General features: G+C 50.1%; 1 protein-coding gene across 10 annotated transcripts in view; it reads left to right on the top strand.

Annotated features, from left to right (window-relative positions):
- PTK2 (protein tyrosine kinase 2) overlaps positions 1-23,918 on the top strand; it is a 449,027-nt gene that overhangs the window by 289,959 nt on the left and 135,150 nt on the right. For all 10 annotated transcript variants that reach the window (XM_063921189.1, XM_063921188.1, XM_063921184.1 and 7 more), the window contains one exon: positions 19,459-19,576. In XM_063921189.1, the coding sequence (XP_063777259.1) occupies positions 19,459-19,576 (118 nt within the window). The remainder of the gene's footprint in view (positions 1-19,458; positions 19,577-23,918) is intronic.

The raw sequence follows: 23,918 nt of genomic DNA, 5'->3' as shown, positions 1-23,918 counted from the left end.
ATATTATACAGCAGGGTGTAGTAGAGGCACCGGACGTATGTGCTGTGCTCTGGCAGTGATCCCTGTAACCCTCCTCTCCTGCCTTATATACACAATATACAGCAGGGTGTAGTAGGGGCATCGGAGGTACATGCTGTGCTCTGGCAGTGATCCCTGTAACCTACTCTCCTTCCTTATATACACATTATACAGCAGGTGTAGTAGAGGCACCGGAGGTACATGCTGTGCTCTGGCAGTAATCTCCTGTAACCTCCTCTCCTGCCTTATATGCACATTATACAGCAGGGTGTCATAGAGGCACCGGAGGTACGTGCTGTGCTCTGGCAGTGATCCCCTGTAACCCTTCTCTCCTACCTTATATACACATTATACAGCAGGGTGTAGTAGAGGCAGCGGAGGTACGTTCTGTGCTCTGGCAGTGACCCCTGTAACCTCCTCCTGCCTTATATACACATTATACAGCAGGGTGTAGTAGAGGCACCGGAGGTACATGCTGTGCTCTGGCAGTGATCCCCTGTCACCTCCTCCTGCCTTATATACACATTATACAGCAGGGTGTAGTAGAGGCACCGGAGGTATATGCTGTGCTCTGGCAGTGATCTCCTGTAACCTCCTCTCCTGCCTTATATACATATTATACAGCAGGGTGTAGTAGAGGCACCGGAGGTACATGCTGTGTTCTGGCAGTGTTCCCCTGTAACTCTCCTCTCCTGCCTTATATACACATTATACAGCAGGGTGTTGTAGAGGCACCGGAGGTATGTGCTGTGCTCTGGCAGTGATCCCTGTAACCTACTCTCCTTTCTTATATACACATTATACAGCAGGGTGTAGTAGAGGCACCGGAGGTATGTGCTGTGCTGTGGCAGTGACCCCTGTAACCTCCTCTCCTGCCTTATATACACATTATACAGCAGGGTGTAGTAGAGGCACCGGAGGTACATGCTGTGCTCTGGCAGTGATCCCCTGTAACCTCCTCTCCTGCCTTATATACACATTATACAGCAGGGTGTAGTAGAGGCACCGGAGGTACATGCTGTGCTCTGGCTGTTATCCCCTGTAACCCTCCTCTCCTGCCTTATATACATATTATACAGCAGGGTGTAGTAGAGGCACCGGAGGTACGTGCTGTGCTCTGGCAGTGACCCCTGTCGCCTCCTCTCCTGCCTTATATACACATTATACAGCAGGGTGTAGTAGAGGCATCAGAGGTACATGCTGTGCTATGGCAGTGATCCCCTGTAACCTCCTCTCCTGCCTTATATACACATTATACATCAGGTGTAGTAGAGGCACCGGAGGTACATGCTGTGCTCTGGCAGTGATCCCCTGTCACCTCCTCCTGCCTTATATACACATTATACAGCAGGGTGTAGTAGAGGCACCGGAGGTACATGCTGTTCTCTGGCAGTGATCCCCTATCACCTCGTCTCCTGCCTTATATACACATTATACAGCAGGGTGTAGTAGAGGCACCGGAGGTGCATGCTGTGCTCTGGTAGTGATCCCCTGTAACCCTCCTATCCTGCCTTATATACACATTATACAGCAGGGTGTAGTGGAGTTACATGCTGTGCTCTGGCAGTGATCCCCTGTAACCTCCTCTCCTGCCTTATATACATATTATACAGCAGGGTGTAGTAGAGGCACCGGAGGTACGTGCTGTGCTCTGGCAGTGACCCCTGTAACCTCCTCTCCTGCCTTATATACATGTTATACAGCAGGGTGTGGTAGAGGCACCGGAGTTACATGCTGTGCTCTGGCAGTGATCCCCTGTAACCTCCTCTCCTGCCTTATATACACATTATACAGCAGGGTGTAGTAGAGGCACCGGAGGTATGTGCTGTGCTCTGGCAGTGATCCCCTGTAACTCTCCTCTCCTGCCTTATATACACATTATACAGCAGGGTGTAGTAGAGGCACCGGAGGTACATGCTGTGCTCTGGCAGTGATCCCCTGTAACCTCCTCTCCTGCCTTATATACACATTATACAGCAGGGTGTAGTAGAGGCAGCAGAGGTACGTTCTGTGCTCTGACAGTTACCCCTGTAACCTCCTCTCCTGCCTTATATACACATTCTACAGCAGGGTGTAGTAGAGGCACCGGAGGTACATGCTGTGCTCTGGCTGTGATCCCCTGTAACCCTCCTCTCCTGCCTTATATACATATTATACAGCAGGGTGTAGTAGAGGCACCGGAGGTACGTGCTGTGCTCTTGCAGTGACCCCTGTCGCCTCCTCTCCTGCCTTATATACACATTATACAGCAGGGTGTAGTAGAGGCACCGGAGGTGCATGCTGTGCTCTGGCAGTGATCCCCTGTAACCTCCTCTCCTGCCTTATATACACATTATACAGCAGGTGTAGTAGAGGCACCGGAGGTACATGCTGTGCTCTGGCAGTGATCCCCTGTAACCCTCCTCTCCTGCCTTATATACACATTGGCCCTCATTCCGAGTTGATCGCTCGCAAGGCGAATTTTGCAGAGTTGCTCACGCTAAGCCTACGCCTACTGGGAGTGTATCTTAGCTTCTTAAAATTGCGACCGATGTATTCGCAATATTGCGATTTCAAACTACTTAGCAGTTTGAGTAGCTTCAGACTTACTCGGCATCTGCGATCAGTTCAGTGCTTGGCGTTCCTGGTTTGACGTCATAAACACACCCAGCGTTCGCCCAGACACTCCCCCGTTTCTCCGGCCACTCCTGCGTTTTTTCCGGAAACGGTAGCGTTTTTAGCCACACGCCCCTAAAACGCCGTGTTTCCGTCTAGTAACACCCATTTCCTGTCAATCACACTACGTTCGCCGGAGCGAAGAAAAAGCCGTGAGTAAAAATACTATCTTCATTGTAAAATTACTTGGCGCAGTCGCAGTGCGAATATTGCGCATGCGTACTAAGCGGAATTTCACTGCGATGCGATGAAAATTACCGAGCGAACGACTCGGAATGAGGGCCATTATACAGCAGGGTGTAGTAGAAGCACCGGAGGTACATGCTGTGCTCTGGCAGTGATCCCCTGTCACATCCTCTCCTGCCTTATATACACATTATACAGCAGGGTGTAGTAGAGGCACTGGAGGTACATGCTGTGCTCTGGCAGTGATCCCCTGTAACCTCCTCTCCTGCCTTTATATACACATTATACAGCAGGTGTAGTAGAGGCACCGGAGGTACATGTTGTGCTCTGGCAGTGATCCCTGTAACCTCCTCTCCTGCCTTATATACACATTATACAACAGGTGTAGTAGAGGCACCGGAGGTACATGCTGTGCTCTGGCAGTGATCCCCTGTAACCCCCTCTCCTGCCTTATATACACATTATACAGCAGGGTGTCATAGAGGCACCGGAGGTACGTGCTGTGCTCTGGCAGTGATCCCCTGTAAACTCCTCTCCTGCCTTATATACACATTATACAGCAGGGTGTATTAGAGGCACCGGAGGTACATGCTGTGTTCTGGCAGTGATCCCCTGTAACCCTCCTCTCCTGCCTTATATACACATTATACAGCAGGGTGTAGTAGAGGCACCGGAGGTACGTGCTGTGCTCTGGCAGTGATCCCCTGTAACCTCCTCCTGCCTTATATACACATTATACAGCAGGGTGTAGTAGAGGCACCGGAGGTACATGCTGTGCTCTGGCAGTGATTCCCTGTCACCTCCTCCTGTCTTATATACACATTATACAGCAGGGTGTAGTAGAGGCACCGGAGGTACATGCTGTGCTCTAGCAGTGATCTCCTGTAACCTCCTCTCCTTCTTTATATACACATTATACAGCAGGGTGTAGTAGAGGCACCGGAGGTATGTGCTGTGCTCTGGCAGTGACCCCTGTAACCTCCTCTCCTGCCTTATATACACATTATACAGCAGGGTGTAGTAGAGGCACCGGAGGTACATGCTGTGCTCTGGCAGTGATCCCCTGTAACCTCCTCTCCTGCCTTATATACACATTATACAGCAGGGTGTCATAGAGGCACCGGAGGTACGTGCTTTGCTCTGGCAGTGATCCCCTGTAAGCCTCCTCTACTGCCTTATATACACATTATACAGCAGGGTGTAGTAGAGGCAGCGGAGGTACGTTCTGTGCTCTGGCAGTGACCCCTGTAACCTCCTCTCCTGCCTTATATACACATTCTACAGCAGGGTGTAGTAGAGGCACCGGAGGTACATGCTGTGCTCTGGCAGTGATCCCCTGTAACCTCCTCCTGCCTTATATACACATTATACAGCAGGGTGTAGCAGAGGCACCGGAGGTACATGCTGTGCTCTGGCAGTGATCCCCTGTAACCTCCTCTCCTGCCTTATATACACATTATACAGCAGGGTGTAGTAGAGGCACCGGAGGTATGTGCTGTGCTCTGGCAGTGATCCCCTGTAACTCTCCTCTCCTGCCTTATATACACATTATACAGCAGGGTGTAGTAGAGGCACCGGAGGTACATGCTGTGCTCTGGCAGTGATCCCCTGTAACCTCCTCTCCTGCCTTATATACACATTATACAGCAGGGTGTAGTAGAGGCAGCAGAGGTACGTGCTGTGCTCTTGCAGTGACCCCTGTCGCCTCCTCTCCTGCCTTATATACACATTATACAGCAGGGTGTAGTAGAGGCATCAGAGGTACATGCTGTGCTCTGGCAGTGATCTCCTGTAACCCTCCTCTCCTGCCTTATTTACACATTATACTGCAGGGTGTAGTAGAGGCACCGGAGGTACATGCTGTGCTCTGGCAGTGATCCCCTGTCACATCCTTTCCTGCCTTATATACACATTATACAGCAGGGTGTAGTAGAGGCACTGGAGGTACATGCTGTGCTCTGGCAGTGATCCCCTGTAACTTCCTCTCCTGCCTTTATATACACATTATACAGCAGGTGTAGTAGAGGCACCGGAGGTACATGTTGTGCTCTGGCAGTGATCCCTGTAACCTCCTCTCCTGCCTTATATACACATTATACAACAGGTGTAGTAGAGGCACCGGAGGTACATGCTGTGCTCTGGCAGTGATCCCCTGTAACCTCCTCTCCTGCCTTATATACACATTATACAGCAGGGTGTCATAGAGGCACCGGAGGTATGTGCTTTGCTCTGGCAGTGATCCCCTGTAACTCTCCTCTCCTGCCTTATATACACATTATACAGCAGGGTGTAGTAGAGGCACCGGAGGTACATGCTGTGCTCTGGCAGTGATCCCCTGTAACCTCCTATCCTGCCTTATATACACATTATACAGCAGGGTGTCATAGAGGCACCGGAGGTACGTGCTGTGCTCTGGCAGTGATCCCCTGTAACCCTCCTCTCCTGCCTTATATACACATTATACTGCAGGGTGTAGTAGAGGCACCGGAGGTACGTGCTGTGCTCTGGCAGTGATCCCCTGTAACCTCCTCCTGCCTTATATACACATTATACAGCAGGGTGTAGCAGAGGCACCGGAGGTACATGCTGTGCTCTGGCAGTGATCCCCTGTAACCTCCTCTCCTGCCTTATATACACATTATACAGCAGGGTGTAGTAGAGGCACCGGAGGTATGTGCTGTGCTCTGGCAGTGATCCCTGTAACCCTCCTCTCCTGCCTTATATACACATTATACAGCAGGGTGTAGTAGGGGCACCGGAGGTACATGCTGTGGTCTGGCAGTGATCCCTGTAACCCACTCTCCTTCCTTATATACACATTATACAGCAGGTGTAGTAGAGGCACCGGAGGTACATGCTGTGCTCTGGCAGTGATCCCTGTAACCTTCTCTCCTGCCTTATATACACATTATACAGCAGGGTGTAGTAGAGGCACCGGAGGTACGTGCTGTGCTCTGGCAGGGATCCCCTGTCACCTCCTCCTGCCTTATATACACATTATACAGCAGGGTGTAGTAGAGGCACTGTAGGTACGTGCTGTGCTCTGGCAGTGATCCCCTGTAACCTCCTCTCCGGCCTTATATACACATTATACAGCAGAGTGTAGTAGAGGCACTGGAGGTACATGCTTTGCTCTGGCAGTGATCCCCTGTAATCCTCCTCTCCTGCCTTATATACACATTATACAGCAGGGTGTAGTGGAGTTACATGCTGTGCTCTGGCAGTGATCCCCTGTAACCTCCTCTCCTGCCTTATATACATATTATACAGCAGGGTGTAGTAGAGGCACCGGAGGTACGTGCTGTGCTCTGGCAGTGACCCCTGTAACCTCCTCTCCTGCCTTATATACATGTTATACAGCAGGGTGTGGTAGAGGCACCGGAGGTACGTGCTGTGCTCTGGCATTGATCCCTGTAACCCTCCTCTCCTGCCTTATATACACATTATACAGCAGGGTGTCGTAGAGGCACCGGAGGTACATGCTGTGCTCTGGCAGTGATCTCCTGTGACCCTCCTCTCCTGCCTTATATACATATTATACAGCAGGGTGTAGTAGAGGCACCGGAGGTACATGCTGTGCTCTGGCAGTGATCCCTGTAACCTCCTCTCCTGCCTTATATACACATTATACTGCAGGGTGTAGTAGAGGCACCGGAGGTACATGCTGTGCTCTGGCAGTGATCTCCTGTAACCCTCCTCTCCTGCCTTATATACACATTATACAGCAGGGTGTAGTAGAGGCACCGGAGGTACGTGCTGTGCTCTGGCAGTGATCCCCTGTAACCCTCCTCTCCTGCCTTATATACACATTATACAGCAGGTGTAGTAGAGGCACTGGAGGTACATGCTGTGCTCTGGCAGTGATCCCCTGTCACCTCCTCCTGCCTTATATACACATTATACAGCAGGGTGTAGTAGAGGCACCGCAGGTACGTGCTGTGCTCTGGCAGTGATCCCCTGTAACCTCCTCTCCTGCCTTATATACACATTATACTGCAGGGTGTAGTAGAGGCACCGGAGGTACATGCTGTGCTCTGGCAGTGATCACCTGTAACCTCCTCTCCTGCCTTATATACACATTATACAGCAGGGTGTAGTAGAGGCACCGGAGGTACGTGCTGTGCTCTGGCAGTGATCTCCTGTAACCCTTCTCTCCTGCCTTATATACACATTATACAGCAGGGTGTAGTAGAGGCACCGGAGGTACATGCTGTGCTCTGGCAGTGATCCCCTGTAACCTCCTCTTCTGCCTTATATACACATTATACAGCAGGGTGTAGTAGAGGCACCGGAGGTACATGCTGTGCTCTGGCAGTGATCCCCTGTAACCTCCTCTCCTGCCTTATATACACATTATACAGCAGGGTGTAGTAGAGGCACCGGAGGTACGTGCTGTGCTCTGGCAGTGATCCCCTGTAACCTCCTCTCCTGCCTTATATACACATTATACAGCAGGGTGTAGTAGGGGCACCGGAGGTACATGCTGTGCTCTGGCAGTGATCCCCTGTAACCTCCTCTCCTGCATTATATACACATTATACTGCAGGGTGTAGTAGAGGCACCGGAGGTACATGCTGTGCTCTGGCAGTGATCTCCTGTAACCCTCCTCTCCTGCCTTATATACACATTATACAGCAGGGTGTAGTAGGGGCACCGGAGGTTCGTGCTGTGCTCTGGCAGTGATCCCCTGTAACCTCCTCTCCTGCCTTATATACACATTATACAGCAGGGTGTAGTAGAGGCACCGGAGGTACGTGCTGTGCTCTGGCAGTGATCCCCTGTAACCTCCTCTCCTGCCTTATATACACATTATACAGCAGGTGTAGTAGAGGCACCGGAGGTACATGCTGTGCTCTGGCAGTGATCCCCTGTCACCTCCTCCTGCCTTATATACACATTATACAGCAGGGTGTAGTAGAGGCACCGGATGTACATGCTGTGCTCTGGCAGTGATTCCCTGTCACCTCGTCTCCTGCCTTATATACACATTATACATCAGGGTGTAGTAGAGGCACCGGAGGTGCATGCTGTGCTCTGGCAGTGATCCCCTGTAACCCTCCTCTCCTGCCTTATATACACATTATACAGCAGGGTGTAGTAGAGGCACCGGAGGTACGTGCTGTGCTCTGGCAGTGATCCCCTGTTACCTCCTCTCCTGCCTTATATACACATTATACAGCAGGTGTAGTAGAGGCACCGGAGGTACATGCTATGCTCTGGCAGTGATCCTCTATAACCCTCCTCTCCTGCCTTATATACACATTATACAGCAGGGTGTAGTAGAAGCACCGGAGGTACATGCTATGCTCTGGCAGTGATCCCCTGTAACCTCCTCTCCTGCCTTACATACACATTATACAGCAGGGTGTAGTAGAGGCACCGGAGGTACATGCTGTGCTCTGGCAGTGATCTCCTGTAACCCTCCTCTCCTGCCTTATATACACATTATACTGCATGGTGTAGTAGAGGCACCGGAGGTACATGCTGTGCTCTGGCAGTGATCCCCTGTCACATCTTCTCCTGCCTTATATACACATTATACAGCAGGGTGTAGTAGACGCACTGGAGGTACATGCTGTGCTCTGGCAGTGATCCCCTGTAACCTCCTCTCATGCCTTTATATACACATTATACAGCAGGTGTAGTAGAGGCACCGGAGGTACATGTTGTGCTCTGGCAGTGATCCCTGTAACCTCCTCTCCTGCCTTATATACACATTATACAACAGGTGTAGTAGAGGCACCGGAGGTACATGCTGTGCTTTGGCAGTGATCCCCTGTAACCTCCTCTCCTGCCTTATATACACATTATACAGCAAGGTGTCATAGAGGCACCGGAGGTACGTGCTGTGCTCTGGCAGTGATCCCCTGTAACCTCCTCTCCTGCCTTATATACACATTATACAGCAGGGTGTATTAGAGGCACCGGAGGTGCATGCTGTGTTCTGGCAGTGATCCCCTGTAACTCTCCTCTCCTGCCTTATATACACATTATACAACAGGTGTAGTAGAGGCACCGGAGGTACATGCTGTGCTCTGGCAGTGATCCCCTGTAACCTCCTCTCCTGCCTTATATACACATTATACAGCAGGGTGTAGTAGAGGCACCGGAGGTACATGCTGTGCTCTGGCAGTGATCCCCTGTCACCTCCTCCTGCCTTATATACACATTATACAGCAGGGTGTAGTAGAGGCACCGGAGGTATGTGCTGTGCTCTGGCAGTGATCCCCTGTAACCTCCTCTCCTGCCTTATATACACATTATACAGCAGGGTGTCATAGAGGCACCGGAGGTATGTGCTTTGCTCTGGCAGTGATCCCCTGTAACTCTCCTCTCCTGCCTTATATACACATTATACAGCAGGGTGTAGTAGAGGCACGGAGGTACATGCTGTGCTCTGGCAGTGATCCCCTGTAACCTCCTATCCTGCCTTATATACACATTATACAGCAGGGTGTCATAGAGGCACCGGAGGTACGTGCTGTGCTCTGGCAGTGATCCCCTGTGACCTCCTCTCCTGCCTTATATACACATTATACAGCAGGGTGTATTAGAGGCACCGGAGGTACATGCTGTGTTCTGGCAGTGATCCCCTGTAACTCTCCTCTCCTGCCTTATATACACATTATACAACAGGTGTAGTAGAGGCACCGGAGGTACATGCTGTGCTCTGGCAGTGATCCCCTGTAACCTCCTCTCCTGCCTTATATGCACATTATACAGCAGGGTGTCATAGAGGCACCGGAGGTACGTGCTGTGCTCTGGCAGTGATCCCCTGTAACCCTCCTCTCCTGCCTTATATACACATTATACTGCAGGGTGTAGTAGAGGCACCGGAGGTACGTGCTGTGCTCTGGCAGTGATCCCCTGTAACCTCCTCCTGCCTTATATACACATTATACAGCAGGGTGTAGCAGAGGCACCGGAGGTACATGCTGTGCTCTGGCAGTGATCCCCTGTAACCTCCTCTCCTGCCTTATATACACATTATACAGCAGGGTGTAGTAGAGGCACCGGAGGTATGTGCTGTGCTCTGGCAGTGATCCCTGTAACCCTCCTCTCCTGCCTTATATACACATTATACAGCAGGGTGTAGTAGGGGCACCGGAGGTACATGCTGTGGTCTGGCAGTGATCCCTGTAACCCACTCTCCTTCCTTATATACACATTATACAGCAGGTGTAGTAGAGGCACCGGAGGTACATGCTGTGCTCTGGCAGTGATCCCTGTAACCTTCTCTCCTGCCTTATATACACATTATACAGCAGGGTGTAGTAGAGGCACCGGAGGTACGTGCTGTGCTCTGGCAGGGATCCCCTGTCACCTCCTCCTGCCTTATATACACATTATACAGCAGGGTGTAGTAGAGGCACTGTAGGTACGTGCTGTGCTCTGGCAGTGATCCCCTGTAACCTCCTCTCCGGCCTTATATACACATTATACAGCAGAGTGTAGTAGAGGCACTGGAGGTACATGCTTTGCTCTGGCAGTGATCCCCTGTAATCCTCCTCTCCTGCCTTATATACACATTATACAGCAGGGTGTAGTGGAGTTACATGCTGTGCTCTGGCAGTGATCCCCTGTAACCTCCTCTCCTGCCTTATATACATATTATACAGCAGGGTGTAGTAGAGGCACCGGAGGTACGTGCTGTGCTCTGGCAGTGACCCCTGTAACCTCCTCTCCTGCCTTATATACATGTTATACAGCAGGGTGTGGTAGAGGCACCGGAGGTACGTGCTGTGCTCTGGCATTGATCCCTGTAACCCTCCTCTCCTGCCTTATATACACATTATACAGCAGGGTGTCGTAGAGGCACCGGAGGTACATGCTGTGCTCTGGCAGTGATCTCCTGTGACCCTCCTCTCCTGCCTTATATACATATTATACAGCAGGGTGTAGTAGAGGCACCGGAGGTACATGCTGTGCTCTGGCAGTGATCCCTGTAACCTCCTCTCCTGCCTTATATACACATTATACTGCAGGGTGTAGTAGAGGCACCGGAGGTACATGCTGTGCTCTGGCAGTGATCTCCTGTAACCCTCCTCTCCTGCCTTATATACACATTATACAGCAGGGTGTAGTAGAGGCACCGGAGGTACGTGCTGTGCTCTGGCAGTGATCCCCTGTAACCTCCTCCTGCCTTATATACACATTATACAGCAGGGTGTAGTAGAGGCACCGGAGGTACGTGCTGTGCTCTGGCAGTGATCCCCTGTAACCCTCCTCTCCTGCCTTATATACACATTATACAGCAGGTGTAGTAGAGGCACTGGAGGTACATGCTGTGCTCTGGCAGTGATCCCCTGTCACCTCCTCCTGCCTTATATACACATTATACAGCAGGGTGTAGTAGAGGCACCGCAGGTACGTGCTGTGCTCTGGCAGTGATCCCCTGTAACCTCCTCTCCTGCCTTATATACACATTATACAGCAGGGTGTAGTAGAGGCACCGGAGGTACGTGCTGTGCTCTGGCAGTGATCTCCTGTAACCCTTCTCTCCTGCCTTATATACACATTATACAGCAGGGTGTAGTAGAGGCACCGGAGGTACATGCTGTGCTCTGGCAGTGATCCCCTGTAACCTCCTCTTCTGCCTTATATACACATTATACAGCAGGGTGTAGTAGAGGCACCGGAGGTACATGCTGTGCTCTGGCAGTGATCCCCTGTAACCTCCTCTCCTGCCTTATATACACATTATACAGCAGGGTGTAGTAGAGGCACCGGAGGTACGTGCTGTGCTCTGGCAGTGATCCCCTGTAACCTCCTCTCCTGCCTTATATACACATTATACAGCAGGGTGTAGTAGAGGCACCGGAGGTACATGCTGTGCTCTGGCAGTGATCCCCTGTAACCTCCTCTCCTGCATTATATACACATTATACTGCAGGGTGTAGTAGAGGCACCGGAGGTACATGCTGTGCTCTGGCAGTGATCTCCTGTAACCCTCCTCTCCTGCCTTATATACACATTATACAGCAGGGTGTAGTAGGGGCACCGGAGGTTTGTGCTGTGCTCTGGCAGTGATCCCCTGTAACCTCCTCTCCTGCCTTATATACACATTATACAGCAGGGTGTAGTAGAGGCACCGGAGGTACGTGCTGTGCTCTGGCAGTGATCCCCTGTAACCTCCTCTCCTGCCTTATATACACATTATACAGCAGGTGTAGTAGAGGCACCGGAGGTACATGCTGTGCTCTGGCAGTGATCCCCTGTCACCTCCTCCTGCCTTATATACACATTATACAGCAGGGTGTAGTAGAGGCACCGGAGGTACATGCTGTGCTCTGGCAGTGATCCCCTGTCACCTCGTCTCCTGCCTTATATACACATTATACATCAGGGTGTAGTAGAGGCACCGGAGGTGCATGCTGTGCTCTGGCAGTGATCCCCTGTAACCCTCCTCTCCTGCCTTATATACACATTATACAGCAGGGTGTAGTAGAGGCACCGGAGGTACGTGCTGTGCTCTGGCAGTGATCCCCTGTTACCTCCTCTCCTGCCTTATATACACATTATACAGCAGGTGTAGTAGAGGCACCGGAGGTACATGCTATGCTCTGGCAGTGATCCTCTATAACCCTCCTCTCCTGCCTTATATACACATTATACAGCAGGGTGTAGTAGAAGCACCGGAGGTACATGCTATGCTCTGGCAGTGATCCCCTGTAACCTCCTCTCCTGCCTTACATACACATTATACAGCAGGGTGTAGTAGAGGCACCGGAGGTACATGCTGTGCTCTGGCAGTGATCTCCTGTAACCCTCCTCTCCTGCCTTATATACACATTATACTGCATGGTGTAGTAGAGGCACCGGAGGTACATGCTGTGCTCTGGCAGTGATCCCCTGTCACATCTTCTCCTGCCTTTATATACACATTATACAGCAGGTGTAGTAGAGGCACCGGAGGTACATGCTGTGCTCTGGCAGTGATCCCCTGTAACCTCCTCTCATGCCTTTATATACACATTATACAGCAGGTGTAGTAGAGGCACCGGAGGTACATGTTGTGCTCTGACAGTGATCCCTGTAACCTCCTCTCCTGCCTTATATACACATTATACAACAGGTGTAGTAGAGGCACCGGAGGTACATGCTGTGCTTTGGCAGTGATCCCCTGTAACCTCCTCTCCTGCCTTATATACACATTATACAGCAAGGTGTCATAGAGGCACCGGAGGTACGTGCTGTGCTCTGGCAGTGATCCCCTGTAACCTCCTCTCCTGCCTTATATACACATTATACAGCAGGGTGTATTAGAGGCACCGGAGGTGCATGCTGTGTTCTGGCAGTGATCCCCTGTAACTCTCCTCTCCTGCCTTATATACACATTATACAACAGGTGTAGTAGAGGCACCGGAGGTACATGCTGTGCTCTGGCAGTGATCCCCTGTAACCTCCTCTCCTGCCTTATATACACATTATACAGCAGGGTGTAGTAGAGGCACCGGAGGTACATGCTGTGCTCTGGCAGTGATCCCCTGTCACCTCCTCCTGCCTTATATACACATTATACAGCAGGGTGTAGTAGAGGCACCGGAGGTATATGCTGTGCTCTGGCAGTGATCTACTGTAACCTCCTCTCCTGCCTTATATACATATTATACAGCAGGGTGTAGTAGAGGCACCGGAGGTACGTGCTGTGCTCTGGCAGTGATCCCCTGTAACCTCCTCTCCTGCCTTATATACACATTATACAGCAGGGTGTAGTAGAGGCACCGGAGGTACGTGCTGTGCTCTAGCAGTGACCCCTGTAACCTCCTCTCCTGCCTTATATACACATTATACAGCAGGGTGTAGTAGAGGTACCGGAGGTATGTGCTGTGCTCTGGCAGTGATCCCTGTAACCCTCCTCTCCTGCCTTATATACACATTATACAGCAGGGTGTAGTAGGGGCACCGGAGGTACATGCTGTGCTCTGGCAGTGATCCCTGTAACCTACTCTCCTTCCGTATATACACATTATACAGCAGGTGTAGTAGAGGCACCGGAGGTACATGCTGTGCTCTGGCAGTGATCCCTGTAACCTCCTCTCCTGCCTTATATACACATTATACAGCAGGGTGTAGTAAAGGCACCGGAGGTACGTGCTGTGCTCTGGCAGGGATCCCCTGTCACCTCCTCCTGCCTTGTATACACATTATACAGCAGGGTGTAGTAGAGGCACTGGAGGTACATGCTGTGCTCTGGCAGTGATCCCCTGTAACCCTCCTCTCCTGCCTTATATACACATTATACAGCAGGGTGCAGTAGAGGCACCGGAGGTACATGCTGTGCTCTGGCAGTGATCCCCTGTAACCTCCTCTCCTGCCTTATATACACATTATACAGCAGGCTGTAGTAGAGGCACCGGAGGTACGTGCTGTGCTCTGGCAGTGATCCCCTGTAACCTCCTCTCCTGCCTTATATACATGTTATACAGCAGGGTGTGGTAGAGGCACCGGAGGTACGTGCTGTGCTCTGGCAGTGATCCCTGTAACCCTCCTCTCCTGCCTTATATACACATTATACAGCAGGGTGTCGTAGAGGCACCGGAGATACATGCTGTGCTCTGGCAGTGATCTTCTGTAACCCTCCTCTCCTGCCTTATATACACATTATACAGCAGGGTGTAGTAGAGGCACCGGAGGTACATGCTGTGCTCTAGCAGTGATCCCCTGTAACCTCCTCTTCTGCCTTATATACACATTATACAGCAGGGTGTAGTAGAGGCACCGGAGGTACGTGCTGTGCTCTGGCAGTGATCCCCTGTAACCCTCCTCTCTTGCCTTATATACACATTATACAGCAGGTGTAGTAGAGGCACGGGAGGTACATGCTGTGCTCTGGCAGTGATCCCCTGTCACCACCTCCTGCCTTATATACACATTATACAGCAGGGTGTAGTAGAGGCACCGGAGGTACATGCTGTGCTCTGGCAGTGATCTCCTGTAACCCTTCTCTCCTGCCTTATATACACATTATACAGCAGGGTGTAGTAGAAGCACCGGAGGTACATGCTGTGCTCTGGCAGTGATCCCCTGTAACCTCCTCTCCTGCCTTACATACACATTATACAGCAGGGTGTAGTAGAGGCACCGGAGGTACATGCTGTGCTCTGGCAGTGATCTCCTGTAACCCTCCTCTCCTGCCTTATATACACATTATACTGCAGGGTGTAGTAGAGGCACCGGAGGTACATGCTGTGCTCTGGCAGTGATCCCCTGTCACATCCTCTCCTGCCTTATATACACATTATACAGCAGGTGTAGTAGAGGCACCGGAGGTACATGCTGTGCTCTGGCAGTGATCCCTGTAACCTCCTCTCCTGCCTTATATACACATTATACAGCAGGGTGTAGTAAAGGCACCGGAGGTACGTGCTGTGCTCTGGCAGGGATCCCCTGTCACCTCCTCCTGCCTTATATACACATTATACAGCAGGGTGTAGTAGAGGCACTGGAGGTACATGCTGTGCTCTGGCAGTGATCCCCTGTAACCCTCCTCTCCTGCCTTATATACACATTATACAGCAGGGTGCAGTAGAGGCACCGGAGGTACATGCTGTGCTCTGGCAGTGATCCCCTGTAACCTCCTCTCCTGCCTTATATACATGTTATACAGCAGGGTGTGGTAGAGGCACCGGAGGTACGTGCTGTGCTCTGGCAGTGATCCCTGTAACCCTCCTCTCCTGCCTTATATACACATTATACAGCAGGCTGTAGTAGAGGCACCGGAGGTACATGCTGTGCTCTGGCAGTGATCTTCTGTAACCCTCCTCTCCTGCCTTATATACACATTATACAGCAGGGTGCAGTAGAGGCACCGGAGGTACATGCTGTGCTCTGGCAGTGATCCCCTGTAACCTCCTCTTCTGCCTTATATACACATTATACAGCAGGGTGTAGTAGAGGCACCGGAGGTACGTGCTGTGCTCTGGCAGTGATCCCCTGTAACCCTCCTCTCCTGCCTTATATACACATTATACAGCAGGTGTAGTAGAGGCACGGGAGGTACATGCTGTGCTCTGGCAGTGATCCCCTGTCACCTCCTCCTGCCTTATATACACATTATACAGCAGGGTGTAGTAGAGGCACCGGAGGTACGTGCTGTGCTCTGGCAGTGATCCCCTGTAACCTCCTCTCCTGCCTTATATACACATTATACAGCAGGGTGTATTAGAGGCACCGGAGGTGCATGCTGTGTTCTGGCAGTGATCCCCTGTAACTCTCCTCTCCTGCCTTATATACACATTATACAGCAGGGTGTAGTAGAGGCACCGGAGGTACGTGCTGTGCTCTGGCAGTGATCCCCTGTAACCTCCTCCTGCCTTATATACACATTATACAGCAGGGTGTGGTAGAGGCACCGGAGGTACGTGCTGTGCTCTGGCAGTGATCCCTGTAACCCTCCTCTCCTGCCTTATATACACATTATACAGCAGGGTGTCGTAGAGGCACCGGAGGTACATGCTGTGCTCTGGCAGTGATCCCTGTAACCTCCTCTCCTGCCTTATATACACATTATACAGCAGGGTGTAGTAGAGGCACCGGAGGTACATGCTGTGCTCTGGCAGTGATCTCCTGTAACCCTCCTCTCCTGCCTTATATACACATTATACAGCAGGGTGTAGTAGAGGCACCGGAGGTACATGCTGTGCTCTGGCAGTGATCTCCTGTAACCCTCCTCTCCTGCCTTATATACACATTATACAGCAGGGTGTAGTAGAGGCACTGGAGGTACATGCTGTGCTCTGGCAGTGATCTCCTGTAACCCTCCTCTCCTGCCTTATATACACATTATACAGCAGGGTGTAGAAGAGGCACCGGAGGTACGTGCTGTGCTCTGGCAGTGATCTCCTGTAACCCTCCTCTCCTGCCTTATATACACATTATACAGCAGGTGTAGTAGAGGCACTGGAGGTACATGCTGTGCTCTGGCAGTGATCCCCTGTCACCTCCTGCCTTATATACACATTATACAGCAGGGTGTAGTAGAGGCACCGGAGGTACGTGCTGTGCTCTGACAGTGATCCCCTGTAACCTCCTCTCCTGCCTTATATACACATTATACAGCAGGGTGTAGTAGAGGCACCGGAGGTACATGCTGTGCTCTGGCAGTGATCCCCTGTAACCTCCTCTCCTGCCTTATATACACATTAAACAGCAGGGTGTAGTAGAGGCACCGGAGGTACGTGCTGTGCTCTGGCAGTGATCCCTTGTAACCTCCTCTCCTGCCTTATATACACATTATACAGCAGGGTGTAGTAGAGGCATCGGAGGTACATGCTGTGCTCTGGCAGTGATCTCATGTAACCCTCCTCTCCTGCCTTATATACACATTATACAGCAGGGTGTAGTAGGGGCACCGGAGGTACGTGCTGTGCTCTGGCAGTGATCCCCTGTAACCTCCTCTCCTGCCTTATATACACATTATACAGCAGGTTGTAGTAGAGGCAGCGGAGGTACATGCTGTGCTCTGGCAGTGATCCCCTGTAACCTCCTCTTCTGCCTTATATACACATTATACAGCAGGGTGTAGTAGAGGCACCGGAGGTACGTGCTGTGCTGTGGCAGTGATCCCCTGTAACCTCCTCTCCTGCCTTATATACACATTATACAGCAGGTGTAGTAGAGGCACCGGAGGTACATGCTGTGCTCTGGCAGTGATCCCCTGTAACCCTCCTCTCCTGCCTTATATACACATTATACAGCAGGGTGTGGTAGAGGCACCGGAGGTACATGCTGTGCTCTGGCAGTGACCCCTGTAACCTCCTCTCCTGCCTTATATACACATTGTTACAGCAGGGTGTAGTAGAGGCACCGGAGGTACGTGCTGTGCTCTGGCAGTGATCCCCTGTAACCTCCTCTCCTGCCTTATATACACATTGTTACAGCAGGGTGTAGTAGAGGCACCGGAGGTACGTGCTGTGCTCTGGCAGTGATCCCCTGTAACCTCCTCTCCTACCTTATATACACATTATACAGCAGGTGTAGTAGAGGCACCGGAGGTACATGCTGTGCTCTGGCAGTGATCCCCTGTAACCCTCCTCTCCTGCCTTATATACACACTATACAGCAGGGTGTAGTAGAGGCACCGGAGGTACATGCTGTGCTCTGGCAGTGATCCCCTGTAACCTCCTCTCCTGCCTTATATACACATTATACAGCAGGGTGTAGTAGAGGCACCGGAGGTACGTGCTGTGCTCTGGCAGTGATCCCTGTAACCTCCTCTTCTGCCTTATATACACATTATACAGCAGGGTGTAGTAGAGGCACCGGAGGTACGTGCTGTGCTCTGGCAGTGATCCCTGTAACCTCCTCTTCTGCCTTATATACACATTATACAGCAGGTGTCGTTTTGAATGGCTTTTGTAGAATTCCATATATGATAGGTAAAGGCAGATTATTCCCTGCTCTCTGCAACATAGCTGGTTCTATGAAAGCGCAATGCCGTGCACTTCACCCCTGGCTATGGTCTATGTAAGATATAAGATCTCAGGGAAAGGTTCTTCCTGTTACATTGTCTTTATATTGTCACTTCTTAGTCTGCCATTCCTAGCAGGGTTTCTGGTGTCATAGAAGTGGCTTCGCTATCCCTTAACTATGCAGAATTGCTGTGCCTGATTTTTTTTCTTCCACCTCTTACTATGTAATATACATTTCATGATTTCCAGGGATTATTTAATCTGTCCCCACACACATACACACATGGTTAGCCTATCTATAGTCCTTGCATGTTTGTCATCCATCTCAGACGGTTCCAGGCTTCTCCTCCTCTTCTCTGCAGTTGTGGTGTTCTGTGTTTTTCCCAATATCTCCTCTCACATTTCCTGTACTTACCATGTGTCGGCATACACTGTTACTATGTATATTCCCTGAGTGGCGATGCAGACCCTCTGTGGCGCCCTTAAAAATATGAGCTAGTAATTATGGTAGTTCTCCTCTTGCCTGATTTGTAGAGCAGACTCTCCGGTATTCGTCCATTTCATAACTAGCGCAGATTTATGAGCCCCATCTAGCATGCACCAGCGCAGTTGTCATAGATTTTATTTGCATGATTAGGACTTGTTATGTGTCTGTTAATGGGGCTTCTCTATAGAGTGCAACCTCCTCACACTCACTGCTCGCCAGGAGGTTGATCAGGGTGCCTGCTGTAAAGGACTAATCCCCCTCCGTGTTCTCTTCCCTCCTACTATCGCTCCCACCAAGATGTAGGGAAGGGGCACACCGAGTTCTTCCTCTCACCCCCAGGCACTGTCTAATTATGGCTATGGTATTTGTGCATCTTTTCCTGTGGTCACATTGTGCGTCTCTGTATCATTAGACCCTAGTCTGGGTGAATGGAGTCCAGTGGGTGCTGGCAGGATTCATTAAAGGGCTGTGCAGAGTGAAGGGTCCTGTTTTTTTTTGTTTTTTTTTTAAAGGGACCTGAATTCCTGCTCTAGGTCCTGTACATCTAATTAGTATTTGAACCCAGAGAGGTTAATCTGTAGAGATCAGCGCTTCTCCGCGTGTGACGCTTCTGTTTTGTGCACCGCTAGGATGCAGCTGTGCTGAGAGGCATGGGAGAGAATAATAATACCCCTATTGTTGGTCTGTCCTCCTCCTCAGCCGCTCACTGTGACAGCCCCGTCTCTTACCATCGCAGAGAACATGGCCGACCTGATAGATGGATACTGTCGCCTTGTCAACGGAGCCTCCGAATCCTTCATTATCAGGCCGCAAAAAGGTAAATTGATTTCTGTGCTGCAAGCCCCGTCCGTCTGTTCTGTATGCTCATTCCCAAAGCTAAGCGCTTGCTGTGCCCCTGAATATAAATGTAACGCACCGTGCTTCATGACCTTCAGATCGCCGCAGCTCTAGTACTAGGCGGCTGCCCAGGCTCCGAGTGGGGATAATCTCCTGTTAGTTGTCATTTTCTGCATAGATGCTGCTGATATAGAGGAGTGCGGAGAAGTAACCGGCGCTTGTCTGTATCAGGCGTAGAACACTGAATATAAAAGATGTATGAGACTCTGCTGTTGTCTTCTGCGCGTTATCTGCAATTTGTAATTTAACACTTCTCCGGCAGATCGGAAGAAGCAGTTTGCAGTTTAATGTGGTTAGAATTTATCACTTGCATCCTGAGGTTTTCACCCTTCCATGTCTTATTGGTACAATCCAGCTATAGGCTTGCAAGTATGGATTATAGGAGAAGATAGATGGCTTCAATTGCATATTCAGCAATAGTGTACCTTGCCGTTATCTGTGGTTACAATTTAAAGGGACAGGAGTACCAACATTATGCAGCAAAAAAAAACCTAACAACAACCTTTTAGAGTTGAATTTAGAGTTGTGTTTTTCTTATGTATACATGTTTTGAGCCACCTTGTAAATCTAATAATCTGTTAGTCCTTTTTTGTGGGTGTTTTTATATGTCATAGTTATTGCTGTAAAGATGAATCCTTATTTACCGTGCCTGAAATTGCACCACAGTGGACAGTGGGGTCATTCCGAGTTGATCGCTAGCTGCTTTCGGTCGCCGCGCGGTGATTTGGTGAAAAATCGGCTTCTCTGCGCATGCGTATGGGCTGCAGTGCACACGCGCGAAGTACTTTCACACAAAGCTATGCATTTTTACACAAGGACTAGCGACTCCTTTCAGTCGCTCTGCTGGTCGGTGAGTGATTGACAGGAAGTGGGTGTTTCTGAGAGGTAACTGACCGTTTTCCGGGAGTGTGCTAAAAAACGCAGGCTTGTCAGATGAAAACGCAGGCGTGCCTGAGGAAACGGGGGAGTGGCTGGCCGAACGCAGGGCGTGTTTGTGACGTCAAAACAGGAACTAAACAGACTGCAGTGATCGCAAGGTAGGAGTAGGTTTGCAGCTACTGAGAAACTGCATGAAAATTTTTTTGTGCTGTTCTGCTAATCTTTTGGTCGCACTTCTGCTAAACTAAGATACACTCCCAGAGGGCGGCGGCCTAGCGTGTGCACTGCTACTAAAAGCAGCTAGCGAGCGATCAACTCGGAATGAGGGCCAGTGCTCTGCTTCCCTGCCAGGCCTGGACTGTCACTGTACGAGCGATGTGTAATAAATTTCCAGATGCACAAAACGTATTATATTTACTAATAGCGTGAACATTAAATTTTTTCAAAGTATTCGTCAGACGAGTCTATACAACGTTGCATGCGCTCAAAACACTTGGTGAAAAAGCTGGACCAGTCCGAAGAGTTACGTCTTCTACTTGCAGCTTACAGTGACTCAAAACCAATCCCACGCATCTTTCGCTTGTTTTTTTGGGAAAACAAAGAAGTCTCATGTGGCCACGTTTTGACTGTACGACGGGTGACCAAGCTCATGCATGCATCCGTGGACCAGAGAAGACACCACTTTCCTGGACTTGTGGGCAGGTGCATTGTCATGATGGAGAAGGGCACTAAGAGCATGAGTTCTTGGACAGTGCCTGAAAATGGCTTCCAGCAGGCATTGGTTGGCGTAGCAGTCCCCAGTGACGATGCGTGAGTGGTACTGTAACTACATGACCAGTCTTGGCCACAAAACGAGCCACCATCTGCTTGGTAATGCTGCACTCACGTCTGAACTTCTGTGGCAACACACCTCCAACTAGGGTCCACTGGGCCGACTGTTGTTTGGTCTCGTGGTCATAACTTTAGATCCAGGATTCATCTCCACTGGTTTCCTACACAGAATTTGAGCGACTGCCATCAAACCTGGCCAGCATGTCACCCGAGCCGCCTCCTCTTCTCGAATCAGCTTATGGGATACCCAGCATGCAGTGCCCCAGGCTAAGCTTTTCGGGAAGTATCAAGTTCTCTAACTAGGCCACGGCCATCCTGGCGTCCACCTCAATTGTAGCCTGTTTAGCAACAATATTGTCCTTGGTGATGGCAGACACAGGTCGGCTGCAGCGCTGCACGTCTTCTAGGGTCTCCTGCTCTGAAATTCTGCGGTCCGGACAACGCAGGCATGTCCAGAGCCGCTGAGTAGGTAGAGGTCTACCCTAAACATGCGAAAGCATTGGTGTCGTACAATGCTGTTGCATGCTTTGGGGGATTGGCAGGGCCCAGCATGCGGGGCGGACTTGCCCTGTGCTGGGCGACACCCCCCCTTTCCCCCTGTCAGTGTATGGTCCTAATTCAAGGTTGATTACAAATTAACATTTTCCTCTAATGAGCAAAACCATGTGCACTGCAGGGGGGGCAGATGTACCATGTGCAGAGAGAGTTAGATTTGGGAGGGTTATATTGTTTCTGTGCAGGGTAAATACTGGCTGCTTTATTTTTACACTGCAATTTAGATTTTAGTTTGAACACACCCCACCCAAATCTAACTCTCTCTCTGCACATGTTACATCTGCCCCACCTGCAGTGACACATGGTTTTGCCCATTAGAGGAAAATTTTATTTTGCAATCAACCTTGAATTAGGCCCTATATACGGCTCTGTGTGGTGACATTTCACAAGAACCTTAGTCAGAGATTACAGGTCACAACCAGACAGTAGGACTGTGTCTACGCTACCTATGCACTGCGCATCCGGTAACTTACTGCACACCCCTCGTAAATGCTGTTATAAATGAAGTCATTTCAGGCTGGACAAACCTCAGGAGGCTGGTAGCCACTGAGCCGAAGTAATTTCTGATGATGCCAGTAATATTGGATTAAGTCCGGGGAATCTCTGTAAATGCACTGAACTCTTAAAGATTCCCGCTTGCTCTTATCATGTGACTTGCTCTTATCATGTGACGTAACATAGTTAATGAGGTTGAAAAGAGGCAGAATGCCCATCGGGTTCAACCTGTATTCTTTATTAAGCTGTACACGTTATAATGCACCAGCTGAAGTAATGGTTTCGTACCAATTGACCAATTGACTTGCTCCTATCATGTGACTGGCTCTTCTTCAAGTAATCTTTGTTTTCTGATGATCCAAGTTCCTATAACATTGCATTGCAAAGTGGTGCGCTACCTGCTCATGTCTACATTTATTATCTGAAAATAATGCAGTATATATACTGCGCTCAACCACTTGGTGTTTGCGTACAGCTATGTTATTGGGAATGTACCTCCTTGTGTTTGTAAAACAAAATTAATGTATTGTGGAGGACAAATGTGCTAATAGCTAGGCTGTTTACTATACAAACATTCTGTTACACACAGGTATTGCAATGAAAATGGATTACACTCTGTACACAGCAGCCACAATAAATGAAAATAGACCAAACAAAACAACATGCAACTTAGGGTGTGTACACACGGTGATATTTTTTCTTACGATTTTGACTATATAGTCAAAATCGTAAGAAAAATTAGTGCAGATCGCAAGGTCACCTTGCGATCCCGATTCGATGCCGATGCACGGTACCGCGCGGTCAGCATCGCAAGAATAGATAGACTGTGCAGGCAAGTCAATTTTGACTATCTCTATAGAAGAGATAGTCAAAATTGACACTTAGCCAAAATCGCACATAGTATCACAAGCACATAATGAGTGTGCTTGCGATATTGACTATGTGCCGACCTAGCCCTTGTCGCATAGTGAGAATCGGGCATAGCCCGAATCTCACCGTGTGTATGGGCCATTAGTGTGATGGAAACCAGTGAATGCGGTTTCTATTCTGCAAAGTCTTACTGGTCCCTATCAAATCCGTTGCTGTGAATAATCGGGGCGCAGATACACAACGTTGTTTTTAAGTTCCGCTGATATGACGGAGAGTGTCGTCCCACATCTCTGTATGCCAAAAGTCTCCCGGGTGATGGTTCCTGCAGCTGGTCGTGGTGAAGATAATTTCCCCTTCTGTGCCCGGTCTTCCGATCCACAGGATCCCGGTGAGCCCTGGACTGGCGGCTTCAGCCTTCCTAAGTGATGCTTGCCAGGAGTGCGTCCTCAAGGGACACTCCCATTGGCTATCAACTTATCTGGGGACGCTGTTCCTCGGAGGAGAAGATGCAGCCGGTGGTGATTCAGTAAGAGCCTGCCACCGGGGCATCGATCCTCCTATAACGCAGTCTACCCAGCGATTGCCTGCTTGTCTGGTGGCCGGTCTCCTCAGTCGGGTACTGGATTTCTCTG

Source organism: Pseudophryne corroboree, chromosome 5, assembly GCF_028390025.1.
Source record: "Pseudophryne corroboree isolate aPseCor3 chromosome 5, aPseCor3.hap2, whole genome shotgun sequence".
NCBI classification, from domain to species: Eukaryota; Metazoa; Chordata; class Amphibia; order Anura; family Myobatrachidae; genus Pseudophryne; species Pseudophryne corroboree.
Note: the sequence above shows the minus strand (reverse complement) of the source record. Positions and strands in the feature narration are given on the sequence as shown.